The 18,424-nt window shown below is 45.2% G+C and overlaps 2 protein-coding genes across 6 annotated transcripts in view; one reads left to right on the forward strand and one right to left on the reverse strand.

Moving 5' to 3' along the window:
- The window catches only part of Recql5 (RecQ like helicase 5), a 37,810-nt gene that overhangs the window by 2,685 nt on the left and 16,701 nt on the right, over window positions 1-18,424 (forward strand). For all 5 annotated transcript variants that reach the window (XM_087208453.1, XM_004860693.4, XM_087208454.1 and 2 more), the window contains 5 exons: window positions 474-992; window positions 1,449-1,551; window positions 2,084-2,195; window positions 3,098-3,260; window positions 10,164-10,243. In XM_087208453.1, coding sequence (XP_087064579.1) covers window positions 474-992; window positions 1,449-1,551; window positions 2,084-2,195; window positions 3,098-3,260; window positions 10,164-10,243 — 977 coding nt within the window. The remainder of the gene's footprint in view (window positions 1-473; window positions 993-1,448; window positions 1,552-2,083; window positions 2,196-3,097; window positions 3,261-10,163; window positions 10,244-18,424) is intronic.
- On the reverse strand, window positions 13,603-13,782 carry Erln (endoregulin). The gene has a single exon (XM_087208459.1). It carries the CDS (start codon window positions 13,780-13,782, stop codon window positions 13,603-13,605), a length of 180 nt encoding a protein of 59 aa, XP_087064585.1.

Raw genomic sequence — 18,424 nt, forward strand, 5'->3', positions numbered from 1 at the left:
TAATTGTGAGAAAACTGAGTCTCAGTTAAGAAACAGCCAGTGAATGCTGGGTATGGTGGCTCACACCTGTAATCCCAGCACTCGGGAGACCGAGGCGGGAGGATTGCTGTGAGTTCAAGGCTTCGAGGCCAACCTACATAGTGATGTGCTCGCTTCAGCAGCACATATGCTAAAACTGAACTACATAGTGAGACCCTGTCTCACCCCCCCCCCCGCAAAAAAAAAACCAAAAAAAAACCCAAAAAAAGTAGCCAATGAGCATGTGGCAGTTAAGTGAGCCAGGAATAGATCCAGGTTTGAGTCCAGAGCCTGTCCTCTCAACTACTTCCCCTTCCACACAGAGAAGACATATTGGAGGGTGAGAGGAAGATGTTTTGTGCTGGGGAATCTCTCAGGGAGTTGCAATGACATTTACCACTGGGTCTTGAGATCCAATTACACCCTTTCCTGGCCTTATCCCTTCCTGCTTTTAGGACCAGGTGGATCACTTGCTGGCCCTGAAGGTACAAGTGAGTTCTCTGAACTCGAAACTGTCAATGCAGGAGAGGAAGGAGTTGCTCTCTGACCTAGAGCAAGAAAAGCCTCAGACCAAGCTTCTGTACATCACCCCAGAGATGGCAGCTTCTACCTCCTTCCAACCCATCCTGAGTTCCCTTGTGTCCCGCCACCTGCTTTCTTACTTGGTGGTAGATGAAGCTCATTGTGTTTCCCAGTGGGGGCATGACTTCCGTCCTGACTACTTGCGTCTGGGTGCCCTGCGCTCCCGCCTGGCACATGCCCCATGTGTGGCTTTGACTGCCACAGCCACCCGACAGGTCCAAGAGGATGTGTTTGCTGCACTGCATCTGAAGCAACCAGTTGCCACTTTCAAGACTCCTTGCTTCCGGGCCAACCTCTTCTATGATGTGCAGTTCAAGGAACTGATTTCTGATCCTTATGGGAACCTGAGGGACTTCTGCCTCAAAGCTCTTGGACAGAAGACTGACAAAGGGGTGAGGCATTCACGCTGGGTGGGGGGCCAAGGTACTCTAGCATAAACATGGCATTGGTTTTTGAAGACCTTTAGTTTTCCTAGCTTCCTTAGCCAGGCTTCATAAACTTGTACACAAAGAGAGTTGTCCCTTTCATTACCTGGCATTGTGCTCTTCACTGGGGTACCTTTGTCCTGTATCCTTGCATGAAAGGCAAGCAGGCAGTTTCTATGTGAGCCCTTTGCAGACCTGCATAGGGTTTTCAGAGAGGAGGCAGAGGAGTTAAAGAGGTTAGATTTTAAGCTGCTTTGGTCCTGCTTTTTATAAAGTGGCAGAGCTCTGCTGAGTGACCTGCCTCAGAGGAGACTAGAAAGTTGACAAGAGAAGCACAGAGCTTCTTTTAAAGCAGGTGGTGTGGTAGTGGGCTGATTGTTCTTTCTTCCCATGCTTGTTTTCTCCCCGTGTTTCCCTGTTCAGTTGTCGGGCTGTGGCATTGTTTACTGCAGAACTAGAGAGTCTTGTGAACAGCTGGCCATAGAGCTCAGCAGCAGGGGTGTGAATGCCAAGGCTTATCACGCAGGTAAGGCCACGTGGTCCTTTTCACTCTCGGAGGCCACTTAGTGGTCTCTTATGGAGCCTGGATAATCAGGTGGCCCATTATCTTATGTGCGATCCTCATGTGGAGCTAAAATGATTGACTTAAATCAACAAAAAGGAGTCTAGACGTGAATGAGGGCTAAAATGACAGTTGTAACTTCTGAATTCTTTTTCCTACTCTGTGCTCACCCAACAGCAGGTGATGAGTTTTTATAAAGCCAAGTATTATTAAAAAAAACCAAACAAAAACAGGTTGAAAGAGTACAGGGTTTGGAGGCTAATGGACTTGAGTTTTAGCTTTGGCTCTAACATTTACTGAATACTCTGTGCTTCACGTGAGCTATTAGCTGAGGCTCCATGAGGTTAAGTGCCTGGCCCAAGGTCATACAGCTGGGAAGAGATGGGCTCAGGGTGCATATAAAGTGCCCAGTACAGTGTTAAACCTAATACAAACCCCAGAAGGTAAACCCATGGGACATGTGAGTTCTTTTCTCCACAATTCCCCTCCTTTCCAGGGCTGAAGGCTTCTGATAGGACACAGGTGCAGAATGAGTGGATGGAGGAGAAGATCCCTGTAATTGTTGCAACCATCAGTTTTGGGATGGGAGTGGACAAAGCCAACGTCAGGTGAGCTGTGGTTCTTGCCTTACTTTCCTGTTGGGGCCTGGCTCGAGGGCTGCCTAGTGCTCTGCACAGGGCACATGTCCTCTGATTAGTGCTAGAGGAGAGAGAGGCTCCAGAAGAGAGTCCTCAGTACACAGCTCCAACACTGACCATTTCTGTGTGGCCTGCTCTCGGGTGACTGCACAGCACAGTTCTGCCATCCCTAAAAAAGGGAGCAACAACTGGCCGTGGTGGCACATGCCTGTAATCCCAGAACTCGAGCTGCTGAGGCAGGAGGATCGTCACAAGTTTGAGGCCAGCCTGAACTACACAGGGAGACCCTATCTCAAAAAACCAAAATAGCCAGGGATTTAGCTCAGTGGTTCTGCCACCTGCCTTGCAATCGCTAGGTCCCAAGTTCGATCCCTGGTACAAAAAAACAAAACACCAAAAAAATCCTCAAAAAACAAACAAACAAAACACCTAAATTGCCAGGCATGGTGGTGCATGGGCTCTTTGTTTTTTTTGGTACCAGGGATCGAACTCAGGACCTTGCGCTTGCGAGGCAGGTGCCAGAATCACTGAGCTAAATCCCTGGCCCTTTTTTTTTTTTTTTTAAGTCTAGTGTTTATTCCCCTGGGCCCTTGGCTGTAAGTTTTTTGGGCTCTCCATATGTGCTAGAATTGACCCCTGGAACTCCTGCAGAGGTCTTGAGGCTGGGCTGCTCCATGGCAGGCAGACCTGCCAATGGGCCCTAGGTGTATGAGCCAGCTTACTCCAGCGTCTTCTCTCTCCCTCCCTGAGTGTTAGCCTCCCTGTGCCTGGCCATTGTGAAGAAACCCTGCTCTACTGACGTAGAATCACTCCTCCACAGCGCACTCAGCTCTTCTACATCTCATGCCGCTTGGCATTTCGACCCCCTACAGGTTTGTTGCCCACTGGAATATTGCCAAGTCGATGGCTGGGTACTACCAGGAGTCTGGCCGGGCCGGCAGGGATGGGAAGCCATCTTGGTGCCGTCTTTATTACTCTCGGAATGACCGGGACCAAGTCAGCTTCCTAATCAAAAAGGAAGTAGCAAAACTCCAGGTAAGTCCTGGGCAGTAGAAGCCCTGTTTGAATCCACTACGCTTTAATTTCATGCAGTTATTTTCGAGTCTACATGGCACTTGTATAAGTTTAGAGAGGATACTCCTGGCCTGCAAGGGAGGAAGTGGTTTTCAGGGTGGACAGTCAGCTGGAACAAATTAGGCTAGTCTTTTTTTATTTTTAAGCACTGGAGATTAAACTCAGGGCTTTTGCACTGAGGTGCTTTTCATCCCACCCCCCCTTTATTTTTTTGAGACAGGGTCTCACTTGTAGTTCAGGCTGGCCTTGAACTCACTATGTAACCCAGGCTACTCTTGAACTCATGGTGATCCTCTTGCCTCAGCCTCCCGAGTGCTGGGATGTTTTTTGTTTTTAGCCATTTTGTTTTGTTGAGACAGGGTCTCACTGTGTAGTTCAGGCTGGTCTTGAAGTCACTATGTAGCCCTGGCTGGTCTCAAACTGAAGGCGATTCTCCTGCCTTCACCTTCTGAGTGCTGGGATTACAGGTGTACGCCACTATGTCTAGCTTTATTTTGTTTTTTTCACTGGTTATACATTCTTTGTAGAAGTCCTAGAAACAGACCTAAACATATAAGGGAAGTTGGTGTATGGTAGGTTATATTATAAATGATCAAGAAAAGGAGGAGCTGTTTAATAATTAGTTCCACACACACAATATTTCAGTCCCCACCTGATACCATATGTATTAATTACAGATGGATTAAAGACTTTAAAAAATTATAGTCCCAGGTCTTGTGGCACACACCTGTAATTCCAGCACTGTGGGAGGCTGAGGCAGAAGGATCACAAGTTTGAGCCCAACCCTCGGTAACTTAGTGACTTTCAGAGATGCTCTCTTGAAAGAAAAAATTTAAAAAGGGGTGGGGAGAAAGCTTAATGTGAAGTCGCTGGGTTTAATCCCTAATACTGAAAAAAAAAAAAAACAAAACCCAAATTTAGGGACAAAGTACTTTTTGTTCTTACTTTCTTTTCTTTTTTGTTTTTGGTACCTGGGAATCGAACTCTGGACCTTCCGCTTGCAAGGCAGGTGCTGGAACCACTGAGCTAAATTTCTGGCCCTGCTTCTAAAATCTTAAGAACAAAAAGTACTTGGGGCCAGGGATTTAGCTCAGTGGTTCCACTGCCTGCCTCTCAAGTGCAGGGACCCAAGTTTGATCCCCGGTCCCAAAAGAGATTTTAGAAGCAGAAGCTATAAAGGAAGATATAGTCTATTTGACTAAATTCAAACTAAAAATTTATTTTTGTTTTAATCTTTTAAAAAAACTTTTAGTTTTTTTTTTGCAGTAGAGACAAGAGACTTACTTCCAGTTTATTGTTCTTTATATCATATCATGTTTGGTTCCTTAAACTTGAAAGATTTAAACTACTGGTCCACTTTTTCCTATTATGTAGCTGTTCTGAGCTGCAACAGAATATATGGGTAGAGGGCCATCTTTGTTTAGAGAATGATTTAACCCTTGTCATCCTGAACTAAAAATGTCTCAAGAACTACAGCTAAATTTCTTACTTCTGTCCCATTATCAAGCCAAAGAAGCTGAAATTTCTTCCAAACTTGAAAGATTAAAAGACAGTTTCATTAAGGGTGATTTATAAGGGCAGTTATATTAACAAGGATAGTTCAGTTAAATTACACATTTGTAGATATATATTTTCACAAAGCCACTTCCCTCTTATCTGGAAAATCCCACCAATGTAATTCCTTACACAGTCTGTTGAATGAGGGGCCCCTTAATTTGTGTCTGATATCGCTCCTCAGGATTCAGTGGCTAAGTGGCTGGCTGGTGAATCATCCAGGAGGCTTTATTTCTCAATACTTGTTGCCTTGTTCAGAAGATAATTTCTGTGTCAAATAGTATGGGTTCCTCCAGGGGAACCGTAGCCAGGCCTTAGGGGGTATCCCTGTAGATGAAAGGCAAACTCTTTCCTGCTTCCAGGTCACTGTTTGGCTTGGGCTTGCTGTCCTCATCATCTTCCCAGTGGCTGCTTTCAGCCTTTGGTGGTTTCTCGAGTTTGCTCTCAGCAGTGCCTCTCCCAGTGTTTGCCAGTGACTCACGGGTGAAAGGTTTGAAGCTATCAGGGCCTAGTGGTGCAAGCAGCTGCGCTGCCATCTTCTCATCCTGCAGCAGCTTCGTTAGTTATGCTGCGGCCCAGACAGGTCAGCTCTCACTTAGGCTTGTATGGCTGTTCCCAACCATTCCATGAAACCCAGCTCCAATTACACTTCTTCCATCAGTCAGACTCTGATCATAAGCAGCTTGAGGCTTTTTTTGGCGGCGGGCCTAGTGCGGGGACGGGGAGGCTTGGTCGGACTGCAGAGGTGCTGAGGCTACAGTGGGTGGGACTGCGGTGGGTGCCATCTTCAAATTTTTTTTATTTGTATAAATTTGTAGTACATGATGATTACATTCATTATGGGGACGTGGCACATGTTCATAACACAGTTTTTTTTTTGTATTTCCCCTCCCCTTAAAAATTTCTATGTATTGGGAAACAAACAAAATGAAAAAATGAGTCCATATTGGGGAAGATATTTGCATTATATTTGATTTATTGACCATTTAGAGACTCTTATGGGTAAATAAGAAAAAGCCAAAGAACAGCTCGGCGTGATGGCACAGGTTTGTAATACCAGCTACTTGAGAGGTTAAGGCAAGAGGGTTGCAAGTTCGAGGTTAGCCTGAGCAATTTAGCGAGACTGTCTCAAAATAAAAAATATAAAGGGCTGGTAGTATGGCTTAGTGTAGCTAGTGCCTAGCATGCACAAAGCTCTGGGTTCCATCCTCAGCACTGAAAAAAGAAGATAAGGCAAACAACCACACCACACAAAGACATGAATAGGCATTTCACAGAAGAGGAAACGAGGATATTTAATCAATATATCAATGGATGCTCACTTTGACTTAGGAATTAGATAATTAGATGTGAATTAGGTAATGAACTATTCTTTTATACCTACAAAATTGTCAAAACTGTTAAACATATTTATAATCATTGTGTTAAGAATGTGGGGCTGGGGATTTAGCTCAGTGGTTCTGCCGCCTGCCTCGCAAGCTCAAGGTCCCGAGTTCGATCCCTGGTACAAAAAAAAAAAAAAAGAATGTGGGGACCAGACACAGTGGTGTGCACCTGTAATCCCAGCTACGTGGGAGGCTGGGACAGGAGGATCATCTGAGGCTCACCTGGGCAGCAGAGTGAGATACTGTCTCAAAAAAATTTTTTTCTTAAAATAAGAAAATTTAGTGTGTAATCTAGGACAGAAGTCACTTTTTGTTTTTTTGGGTATTTTTGGTACTGGGGATCGAACTCGGGTCCTTGTGCTTGCGAGGCAGGTGGCGGAACCACTGAGCTAAATCCCCGACCCCGCAAGTTACTTTTATATATTTATTTATTTTTCCAGTATCAGGGGTTATTTTTATAATAAAAAATTCAAAGCCCAGAAAGCTGTCTTTACTTCTTCCTTTATTTTTTTGAAACAAGTTCTTACTATGTAGTTCAGACTGCTTTGAACTCATTGTGTAGCCCAGGCTGGCCTCAAACTCACGGCAGTCCTGCCTCAGCCTCCTGAGTGCTGGGATTACAGGTGAGCACCACCATGAAATATTTTATTTTTTTGATACAGGGCCTTGCTATATAGTTCAGACTGGCCTTGAACTCACTATGTAGCCCAGGCTGATCTCTACCTCATGGTGATCTGCCTGCCTCAGCCTCCTGAGCGCTGGGATTACAGGATGGGTCACCACGCTCAGCTAGAAATCTTAACATATTAAAAAGTTTTAATGTTATAAATTCTAAGCTTATGAAAAATTATATGATTAAAAAACCATAAAATCAATAGGTAAACAGTAGTTTTAGGAAGATATTTTAATGTAGAAGGCAGGCAGAAGGTTACACTTGAGAGCAAACAGAGAACTTTTATCAATTGACAAGAAAAACTAAAGGTTATAAAAAGTGGAGGAGTCGTCTGGGGATGTAGCTCAGTGGCGTCACACCTGCTTTGCAAGCATCAGGTCCTGATTTTGATCCCCAGTACTGGAAAAAAAAAAAAAGCAGAGGATATGAAAAGAAAGCTGTTGTGGCAGGTACATAGATTCATAGCTAGAATCCCAGTTACTCCGGAGTCAGGAGGATCACAAGTTAAAGGTCAGCCTGGACAACTAAGTGCGGCCCTGTCTCAAAATTTAAAAAGAAAATTTTAAAAGGGATGGAGATGTAGCTCAGTGTTTCCTGGGGCCAGTCCCCAGTACCACAAGAAAAAAAACCCAAAACAAAACAAAAAACTCTCATCCAAATAGCATGTTGAAAGATGCTCTAATTAATAGTAATCAGATAAGTGCAGATTAAAGTAAAATGATTTACTGTACATGTAAACAACCTCTAGCACTTTGTCAGGAGAAAAATGAAATGTTACTATCATTTTAGAGGAAGCAGTTTAACAACTTTTATCACATTTTATTATTCTTATTTTTGTGGTGGTGGATATAAAACTCAGGGTCTCTAGCATGCTAAGCAAAGGCTCTACCACTGAACTATGCCCCCAGTCCTCTATTACATTTTAAAATACAGGCACACTTTGGTCCAGATACACTATTTCTGAGACCAAATTCCATGAAATAAAAGTTGCAATGCATTAGCTTATGTCGAGGAACAGTCTGGCACAGTTGTTCATGGTAACAAGAAGTAAGAAATGTGCCTAATGTCTATCCATGAGGAGTGAAGAAATCATGGTACATGCTCACCATGGGGTGATAGGCATAACTGAGGGCTGAGCAAGGATTCTATGTTGTTTTTATTTATTTATTTATTTTGCGGAACCAGGGATCAAACTCAGGACCTTGTGCTTGTCAGGCAGGCGCTGGCACCACTGAGCTAAATCTCTGGCCCACCTATGTTGTTTTTTAAAAATTCATGTTTATTACTGTTTGGTATTGTAGATTTGCTTATGCTCATATTTTATTGAAATGCAAGCTTCATGGGCTTGCATGCTCCTTTGGTTTCCTGTGTCTGTAATGTCTAGATCAGTGTTAGGAACGTAACTAGTGCTTAATAAATAGTTGTTGAGTGAATGAGTATATGATGAATGGGGAGAGAAGTTGAAGGAGGATTAGAAATGAAAGAGGGTTTCATGGACCAAGGATGATAGTTTGCCTTGACCTAAAGTAGTGTGATTAACTTGTCTCTTTGATCTCAGTTTTAAGATCAGTAAGAAGATTTGGGTAGGGCACTTGAGTGAAAGGTATTTATTTGGGACTTTCTAACACAGTGAATTACAAGAATGAACACTGGACTGATCATTGAGACAACTTCATTTCATGTTAGATGAACACACAGAAAGTGCCCCTAGAGAGAAGGATTGAGAATCAGGAGAACATCTGTTTTCTCCACTGTAACACTGGAAAAAAGGCAACAGTGAAGCACTGCTTTCAAATTCCAGATTAACAATTTTCAACATACAGTTTTCTACCCAGCCCTCCAGTTAGCTCTAAAGGTAGAATAAAGACATTTTCAGATACAGAGTTAAAAAAAAATGCCCTGGTACGTCATGTCTTGGAGGCTACTGAAAGATGCTCTCCTCCATAAAGAGTCAGTAGACCTAGAAAGGTGGAAATGAAACTCAGGAGCAAGACAAAGGGAAGGTCCTAGGATGATGTGCAGCAGTAGTCAGAAAGATAGCTGGGCCCAAGCCTGGAGAAAAATGGCCTATATTGAACTGGGGGACAGAAGGCTGCCAGAAGGAAGTTTCCAAAAATCAGAGTGGAAGCTAATATCTTTGGCTTTTACTGAAATGAATTCTTTCTGGGCATGGTGGTGCATGCTTGTAATCCCAGCTACTTAGGAGGCTGAGGCAGGAGGATTACAAGTTGGAGCCCAGCCTGTGCCAACTTAGTGACTTAATAAGACCCTGTCTCAAAATAAAAATTAAAAAAGGGCTTGAGATGTAGTTTAATGCAGAGGTCTTGGCTTCAACCCCCCATCCTCCCTAAAAAAGGAATTCTTCGTTGTGGCAGAACATTTGAGTATGAATTATTGACACCCTGAAAATCTAAGTAAATGGAAAAAACAAAGCAGCTGTTACTTTCAGAGGAAACAAAGTTGTATAAGAGAGGAAATGTGATCATGAGAAATGTAATTGTGGTATAGCTTGAAGCAATGTTGACATAGTCATAATGAGGAAAATATTGTTTTAACTTGAAGTTGCAACTTAAACATATTGGGAGATGGAGGTAGAAGTACATATGTGTGTGTGTGTATTGTACTGGGGATTGAATCCAGGGAGTACTGAGTTACATCCCCAACCCTTTTTATTTTATTTTGTGACAGGGTCTTGTTAAGTTGCTTGGGCAATTTACAATCCTCCTGCCTCAGCCTCCTGAGTTGCTAGGATTACAGGCATGTACCTCCATGCCTGGCTTGAGTCACTTTCTAAAAGCAGAAAGTCAGTAGATAATGTCTCAGCAGTGTCTGTTGCATTTTCTTAAAGGAAATTTTGGCAAATAAAGGCCAATGATGTATACCTATAACTCAGAGATAATCACTGTTAACATTTGGTGTATATTCTCCCATATATACATTAGCGTATATGTTTACACATATGTAAGGACACAACACTCATTTGTATATTTACTATTATGAAATTAGGTCATATCATAGTGTTTCCTAAATGCCTGTCCAAGGTTCTTTGCATGAGAATGACTTAAGGAACTTTTTGGAAATACAAACTCTCAAAAGTAGACTGGGGATTTTGATGCATAGTTAGGTTTGGCGGCACGGTTTAGTAAATGGCTTTATTACTGCCCTTTAACATTTTTCTACCTCACTACATCTTGTGGAGACAAGTTAGTCTGACTCTGTAAGACTTTCTAAGTGGTCATTGTCTCTCTCCAGGAAAAGAGAGGGAACAAATCATCTGATAAAGCCACACTCTTGGCCTTCGATGCCCTGGTGACCTTCTGTGAAGAACTGGGGTAAGTGTCTTATTTTGGATGTGGAGTAAAGTGTCAGTGAGCTCATTTCCTTACCCAGCTCCCATTATTTAAGCTGATACCATGAGACAGCCCTTGTGGCCACCAAGGGACCCCTGCCTGTGACGGTCATTATGTGGGCAGCCTGGAAATCAGTTTGTCTTCTTTAGGCCCCCGAAATTCTGGCAGTGTGAGGATTTGCTTAGCATTTTGGGTGGTCATCCATCCTCCCACTGCACATTTTTCTGCGATGGCTGGCCTCTTGAGTGACTCATTTCCAAGTAATATGGCCAGCTCTGAGCCACTGACTCTGTGGTCGTCATGTGGCCCTGAGCTGGGACTTCTGGCTTCACTTGAGTGGTACTTATTCAGGGCCCAAACAGAAGTGTGTGACCCACTTACCTCTTGGGCAGGAGCATCATGTGCTTTGAAAAAAAATCAGCCTTTTTAACAGAATCCCAGCCTGGCCACATGGAACCCATTTACTTCTTTTGTCTGCATCCGTAGCAGTGGTACAAGGGCTATGGAAGAAGCCTGATGGCTGCCCAGGGACAGTCAGATGTGGCTGGGCACATGGAACCATGGGTACTCAGTGTTAGGGACACCCAGGAGGATTCTGTACACTTTGGTCTCAGATTCATCTAGTCACATGTAACAATCCTGGGAGGAGATGGGCATAAGTGATTGCTGTAGATTTAGAGGTGAATAAACTCAACTCCAAGCAGGTCACAGTCACAGAGCTCACAGTAGACAAAAGCTGCCAACCTTCGCTCTCCTGATTTGCACGTGTGGTGTTCATTTCACACACCTTGGTTTTTGCAAGATTAGAGTCTTTTTTTTTTCTGGTCTGTTTTTGTGGTGCTGTGGATAGAACCCAGGGCCTTGAACATGCTAGGCAAGTGCTCTACCATTGAGCCACACCCCTAGCCCCAAGACTAGAGTCTTGAAGCAGGGTTCTGGGTAAGTACATTATATCAGTGTCTAGCAGATGTTTGGGTCCTTCTTTGGAAAGCAGGGAGGCACTTTTTTGGGTCCTATATTTAGATTCCCATCTCCCTCCTATTCACTGATGAGTCGGTGGCTCCTAGACTGAGCTATTTCTAATTTGGATCAACCATTTCTAGTTTGGCCTCTGTGGCAGGACCACACCCAACAAAAGTGGCGGGCTGCTGTGCCAGGCCCCCTTGCCTATGGCAATTTCCACCAGAGCCCTTTATAGGCCCTGGTACAGGGAGCTGCTAAATTTGGCCTTCTTGGACTACTTGAGCAGAACTCTCATTTGTGCCACGGAATGAAAGGACCAAGTGTTCTTGCTAATTGTTAGAGTTCCCACTGCAGGGAAAAACCCTGGAGGTTCTGGTCTGGGGCTGCGTTTGAGGCACTGGAGGGTGAGAGCCTGCCAGGCAAGGGCATGAATCCTTCCTGGGGCTACTGGTTTTTATTTCTTCTGTCTCATTCCAAGGAACTGGGACTTCTTAGTGCATCAGTGGGCCAGTTGGGGCTTCCCCTGCCCTGTATGGAGCCTCACACCTTCTATCTTATTGGCCATGTGTTCAGGTTCTAGATTCCAGGACTCCTAGGGAATGTTTCTCTTTTATTTGTTTGTTTTGTTTTTTGAGACAGGGTCTCGTTGTACAGTTTAAACTGGTCTTGAACTCACTATGTACCCCAAGCTGGCCTTGAATTTGTGACTATTCTGCCTCAGCCTCCTGAGTGCTTGGACTATAGGCATGTGCCACCATGCCTGGTTTGAAAGGGAGTGTTTCATTATTGCATAAATGGCATGTAGTATGAAAAAAAAAGCCCCTCTCCACCAGATATTTGCTCCTTTTCTAAGAATAGTACTGGTTTGAGTTTGAGGTCGAGACAACTGTTCCTGTCAGCTGTCCCTCAGGGCTGACACCTGGCATTGAGGAACCGGCCAGTGGGGTGGGCTTGGCTGAGGTGGGTACATTTCTAAAAGGAGCCTCTTGTGGGGGCTGGGAATGAGGAGATGGAACCCTGTGAGGGATAAGAGGGGTGGGTCTGGGACCAACAGAAAAGATACTTAGGTGAGTTAGGAATGAGGACACAGTGGTTTTCCTCTTGTCTCTGCATGTAGCTACTGTCTTTGGACTGTAGTCCTGAAAGAGTATTATTCATGACAGGGCTTTTTGCTGTGAAGTATTGTGAGAAAATTTTTTTTTTGTACCAGGGATTGAACTTGGGACCTTGTGCTTGTGAGGCAGGTGGCAGCACCACTGAGCTAAATCCCTGGCCCTTGTGAGAATAGTTTTTAGGCCTGAAGTAACCTGTGGCCAAGTAGCCTGTGCACTTTGAGATGTAAGAACAGCTCTGTGTTTAGACCTGGGTTGAATTGTCTCCTGGGGACTCTGGGCTGAGAAGCCCAGCAGCCCCAGCATCTTCCTTTTACCCATTTGTGTGTTCATTTGTTCATTTATTCAACCAAAAAATTAATTGATGCCCACTCTGTGCCAGGCACACTGGTCATGGAGATACAGTGGTGAGCAGAAAGAGACCCATGGGGGAGACAGATGCTTGTCAGATGATCATATAAAAAAAAAAAGCACAGTTCTTCCTGAGATGGATTTGAAGGAAAGGTGTGTGATATTTTGAGATTGTACAACAGGTGGTCCTACCCCAGTCTAGAGGGTCAGGGATGTTTTACCTGAGGAAGGCAGGTTTAGCTGGGATCTGAAGGATGTGAAGTATTAACTAAGCCAAGGACTGAGGCGTAGTATGAGGGAGAACATCCTGGTCAAAGGTAATATCATGTGCAAAGGCCCTGTGACAGGAGAGAACATGGTATATTCAGGAACTGAAGGTCATACTGAGAACCAAGGGACATATTTTAGACACCTAGTGAGATAAGCAGTGCCAGACCACGAGGGGACTTGTAGGCCCCAGTGAAGCTTTGCTAGGTAAGCTGGCTCTGGTGGCCATGTCTAGATGCAAAAATGAGCTCTCACAAGTTAGCAGATTTGAAAAGGAATTTTTATTTCATCTGATTATTTTATGTCCTCCTCTGTGAAGAACTTAAAAAGTTGCTGGTGGGGTTGGGAACCCAGGAGAGGACCTTGTTAGCCTGAGGCAGAGGCAAGGCCCTTTCCCACCTGCCTGCAGGGTTCAGGTGGCACATGGTGTGGAGTTCCAGGATCTGTATCAGACCCACCACCCCATCTTGCCATCTGACCAGCCCTAAGCCAGGTCAAGTATCTGACCATACTGTTTTCTGGTGAGAAAAAAAGACACCAGCGCTTGACCCTTGAGCCACAGGGGACTGTGACAGAGCCCACTGCCAGTACAGGGTGAGCTGGTCAGCCCCCCTCGCCTGCAGCCTCCTCATCCCTCAGGAAGTCAGATCACTGCTGGTCACCCTCGGTACTGTCCACCGGAAAGAGCAACCCAAATGTAATAGCAAATAAGATGAAAAACAGGACTGTGGCAATGAATAAGCCGATCACTATCACACCAGCCAGATCCCAGGGGTTCTCCCAGAGCTCATCATGCCAGATGTCCTTCTGGAGTAACGTTTGGTCCATGTAAACCTGGAAAAGAGGAGACAGAGGCCTTGAGTGCAGGGAGCCCTCAAGACCCAGTCCTAGGTGCTGCTCTCTACTCCCCCAACCTTGATGCCTGTGGCAGTCTCAGTGAATAGCTTTCTATCTCTGTGGCCAGTGGACACTGCAGGAAGGGGTGATGAGTCTTTTGGTTTTAAGTCTGAAGGCAACATATGTAGTCTTCTGCTCTATACTGAGGGCCCAGCATTCCCTCTTCTCTCTTTTGTGGTTTTTTTTTTTTTTTTGGTACCAGGGATTGAACTCGGGTTCTTGTGCTTGCCGGGCAGGCAGCAGAACCACTGAGCTAAATCCACAGCTGTGTTTTTATTTTTTTATTAATTTTTTTTTTTTTTGTACCAGGGATCGAACTCAGGATCTTGCACTTGCAAGGCAGGCGGTGGAACCACTGAGCTAAATCCCCAGCCCGTGTTTTTGTTTTTTTGAGACAGGGCCTCATTAGACAGTTCAGGCCTTAAACTCACTATGTATCCCAGGCTGGTCTGGAACTCATAGTGATTCTCTTGCCTTAGCCTCCCGAGTGCTGAGATTATAGACCTGTATTCTTCCTGGAGGCTGGTTCCAGTCTCCATTCCAGATTCCTCTGGAGTCTCCAGTTCTTTCTTGAACAGCCCCATTATGGAGCCGGGGCTCTTACCCCTGAGCCCTACTCAGCTAGAATCTAAAAAAGCATTGCTATAGATCCTTCCTACTTTTCCTGCCCCAGTTGTTGACTGTTTGGGAGGCATTTTGAGAGGTCAGTGGGTATACTGGTGGCAGGAGGATCACTTGAGCTCAAGAGTCTAAGGCCAGACTGGGTAACAGGGAGACCCTCACTTCAAAAACAAAACAAACAGCCAGAATGGTGGTGCATACCTGTAATCTCAGCTGTTTGAAATGGAGGCTGAGGCAGGAAGACCAAAAGTCCGAGCCTACCTGGGGCAACTTAGTGAGACTTTAAGAATTTTAGAAAGGGGGGATGTGGTAGTTTAGGGTTGTACCTCCACACTCCCCGGTACTAAAAATCTCCATTACTGTAAAGTAGAGGGAGGAAGGGAGAAAGAGAAGAAAGCAAAAAATAAGTAAATAAAAAGGATGGGAGTTTAGGAGTGGCTGAGGCTTCAGTAGATTTCCCTGGAGGCCCCTGAAAACGGGAAGTCTAAGTGCTGTGGAGACAGAGCTGGTATATTTAGGTCATGGGCTGTAGCCATTTGATAGGAGTACAGGAAAGAAGAAAGGAGTCATTACCTGATTGTGCTGCTGGCAGTCCTGTGTCCTGTGAGTGCAAATCAGAGCTGTCCTTCAGCCCCTGTGCTTGGGAGAACCAGGCTGAAGGGGCTGCCAGGTGACCAGAGATGCACCCTGGGTAAAAGTGTTAGGAGGAAGAGTTATTGGGATTGCCAAGTAGCCCTGACCAGGCCTTCAGTGCTGCCCCCAGAGAAAACAAAGGTGGAGTAGGGTAGGTACCTGGCAACACCCTTCAGCTTCGTTCTGCCCTTCTGTGATGTCAGTGTGGGGGCACTTGGGGCGCATGTTAAGAGTTTTCCCCGAGAGAAATAAAACTTGGTGTGGAATAGAAAGATTGGATCTAAGGGCTGTACGCCAGGCAGCCCATCCACCTCACCTCTGAGCTGGGGCTTGGCTCTCAGTCTAGATGATCTATCCACTGAGAGAACCTGCCCAGAACCTGGGAAGCCCCAGGGCTGGTACTGCCACAAAGGCATCACTTCCTGTGATGTGGGTGAATGATTAACAGCAGCTCTGGCTGGTACCTCCTGGACCGAGTTTCTGGGTAAAAGTGTTTATCACTATTGAGGCTGGTGCTTCCTGCCTCTCAGGCCTCAGCTGCTGTGTGGTTGGTTCCTACACACTGGTGCTGTGGGGAACTAGGAAGGGGAATGGAGTGTGTGTCTGGTGCTTGAAACCTGGGGGCCACCATTGACTCCTCTAAGCTAGATGTGTGATCCTACTGTGGCCAGGGATGATAGGCATTTGACCGGCCATAGGACAAGAGAAGTGAGCCTTGCCCTCTGAGAGCTGCAGGTCATCAGCCCTGCTTGTTACAGTCAGCTGGGAGCACTTAGAAATGCTCATGTCCCACTCATGCCACTTATATCAGTTCCTAGGATGCCAAGATGCTGTATTGTTTTAAACCTCTTCAGGTATAGCCAGGAGGTTGGCAGATGATGAGCAAGTTCAGAAAGGGGCTCTCTTTCTCTTTTTATTTTTTTCCTGGTGCTGGGGATTGAACCCAAGGCCCTCACACTGAGTTGCATCTGCCTGCTTGCCTACCTGCTTGCTTGATTGCTTCCTTCCTTTCTTTCTTTGTTTTGAGATAGGTTCTTAAGTAGTTCAGGCTGGCCTTGAAATCACTATGTAGCCCAGGCTAGCCTTGAACTCTCCATGATCCTCCTGCCTCAGCCTCCCAAGTGCTGGGATTATAGGCGTGCACTACCATTCCCAACTTCATTTTTATTTTTTGAGACAGGATCTCACTAAGCTGCTGCAGGCTGGAATCAAATTTGTAATCCTCCTGCCTCAGCCTCCCAAAATGCTGGGATTACAGGTGTGTGCCACCACACCTGGCTTAGTAAAGAGTTCTGAACTGTTGCAGGCCGAATTGACCCCTGGCTTGCCTGATATTTTCCATTTCCTTATGTAAAACTTGCTGACTAACATCCCTGGCATACCAAGTACACACAGCCAGCAGGCTGGCCTCTGGCACACCCTGCTACTTCTTCCCCCTCAGTTAAGTCGGGCTTATCAAGAGTCAGTTCCCAAACTGGTTTGTGGCAGTTATACTTTTTTTTGGTACTTGTCATTATAATTACACAATTGAATGTAACATGGCATTAAAAAATGAAGCAATGACACCTGAAACTCCCAATTTTCCAGATGAGGAACCCACACGGAGAGGTTTAGTAACTTAACCAAGGTCATACAGCTGATAAGTTGGTTTGAAGCCAGCTATTCAGTCTGACTGAGGCACTTGCTGTACCTCTGAGAGGAGAAAGTAAATTGTTATTTCTGTAAACACCTGTGGGACCACTTGGATTTACTCAAATAATATTTCTGTCAAAGGAGAAGGAGATGTTTTGTAAAACACCAGTGGCACAGCACACTCAGATTCCTTTGCAAATGTCTTTAGGTTTTTGTTCTGCTCTAATGAAACCAAAATTCCAAAATAAATACTACAGCAAGCTCACATTCAGATAAAAGACCTTGGCGCTACTCCAGAAAGGTTGGCCAAGGAATGCACTGTCCGTTTCAGTTTAAAATGAAATGTGTAGGGCCAGGGATTTAGCTCAGTGGTTCCACCACCTGTCTCGCAACCACAAGGTCCTGAGTTCGATCCCCGGTACCAAAAAAATGAAATGTGTAGAGAATGTGTGCCATACACATGAAAGTTGCTTCAGCTGGCTTTTTCAGTGAACTGTGGTCCCCAAGTAGATAATTCTACTATCACAGGGAGGAGAATGAAATCATAGGGAAGGCACAGGTTGCCTGTGGAAGAACCTGTCTAGTGCTGAGGGTTCCTCTATCCAGAAGTGATGAGGAAGTAGTGATGTGAAGAATAAGACTCATTACCTGAGAGTCAGAGTTAGGGGCTGCATTCTACAGCACTGCACAGGACCAAGGAGAGAAGATTTTAAGGACAAAATTAATTTGGCCTCACATTTTATGATCTGAAATTTGCATTGCCATTTGTGTTGCCCATCGTGACATTATGAGTTTTATTGTAGATTGCTTCAAAATATTAACATTTTAGCAAACAGATTTAGGAGGAAACTTTTTCTGTGCTCTGCCAAGGTTTCCCAATGAGATTCTTGCCTCAGTGGCTTTATTATAGTTTGTAATGGTTATAATGTGCAGACATTAAAATGAATAGATCTTCAGTGTAAGTGCAGCCCTTCTGAGGAACTGAGAGCAGACACGGGTGCAGCAGAGGCCATAGCAGAGGAGGCTGGTGAGACCACTGTGGAGACTGCTTAGGCTACTTGCAGTGAGTCCAGCAAACACTGCTGTTGGCTTGGTCTAGGATGGTGTGGGGCAGTTCCAGAAGTGCTATCCAGTTGGTTGGATGTTTTCCAGGCCTAACAAGCCTAGTGGCTGCCCCTTCTTTGGCCATTAGCAATCTTTAAACATCCCAGGACTGTTTATTTTTCCCACAATAGGAGGTAGGTGCTTTCTTTCCTAGTCCGTCTTCCTCAGGGAAGACCCACATTAGACTGTGCATCCAGGGAATGTGCCCGGATGCTGTCAGGCCAATGTCTGTAGATTTGAGCAGGCTGGACACCTGCTTGGGACTTGACCCAACAGTGGTGGAGCTGTGGAAGGGGAGGAGCAAGTCTGCCGTGGGCAGGGACAGCTTATTTGGACCTAGCAGTTGTGTACTGCCTCGCGTGCAACAGGACGGGACAAATGAACTGACTAGTCTGCCTATGTGTGCCCAGGGCTGTCCATGGTACCCATCTCTCAGCAGCTGGGAACTAAAATCTTTTCTAGCAGTGAGTCTCAGCCTCAGCCACCCTAGAGGAGAACGTTTTTTTTTTTTTTTTTGGTCTTGGATGTTTTGAAACAGGTATCATATGTAGCCCAGGCTGGCCTTGAATTCATGATTCTTTTG

The sequence above is a fragment of the Heterocephalus glaber genome, unplaced genomic scaffold (assembly GCF_053883595.1).
Source record: "Heterocephalus glaber isolate CG9 unplaced genomic scaffold, H.glaber_assembly_v1.0 deba00000937, whole genome shotgun sequence".
Classification (NCBI taxonomy): domain Eukaryota; kingdom Metazoa; phylum Chordata; class Mammalia; order Rodentia; family Bathyergidae; genus Heterocephalus; species Heterocephalus glaber.

Bases quoted from the DNA above. Each gene is read 5' to 3' on its own strand.
- Erln (XM_087208459.1), bottom strand. From the start codon at position 13,782: ATGGACCAAACGTTACTCCAGAAGGACATCTGGCATGATGAGCTCTGG.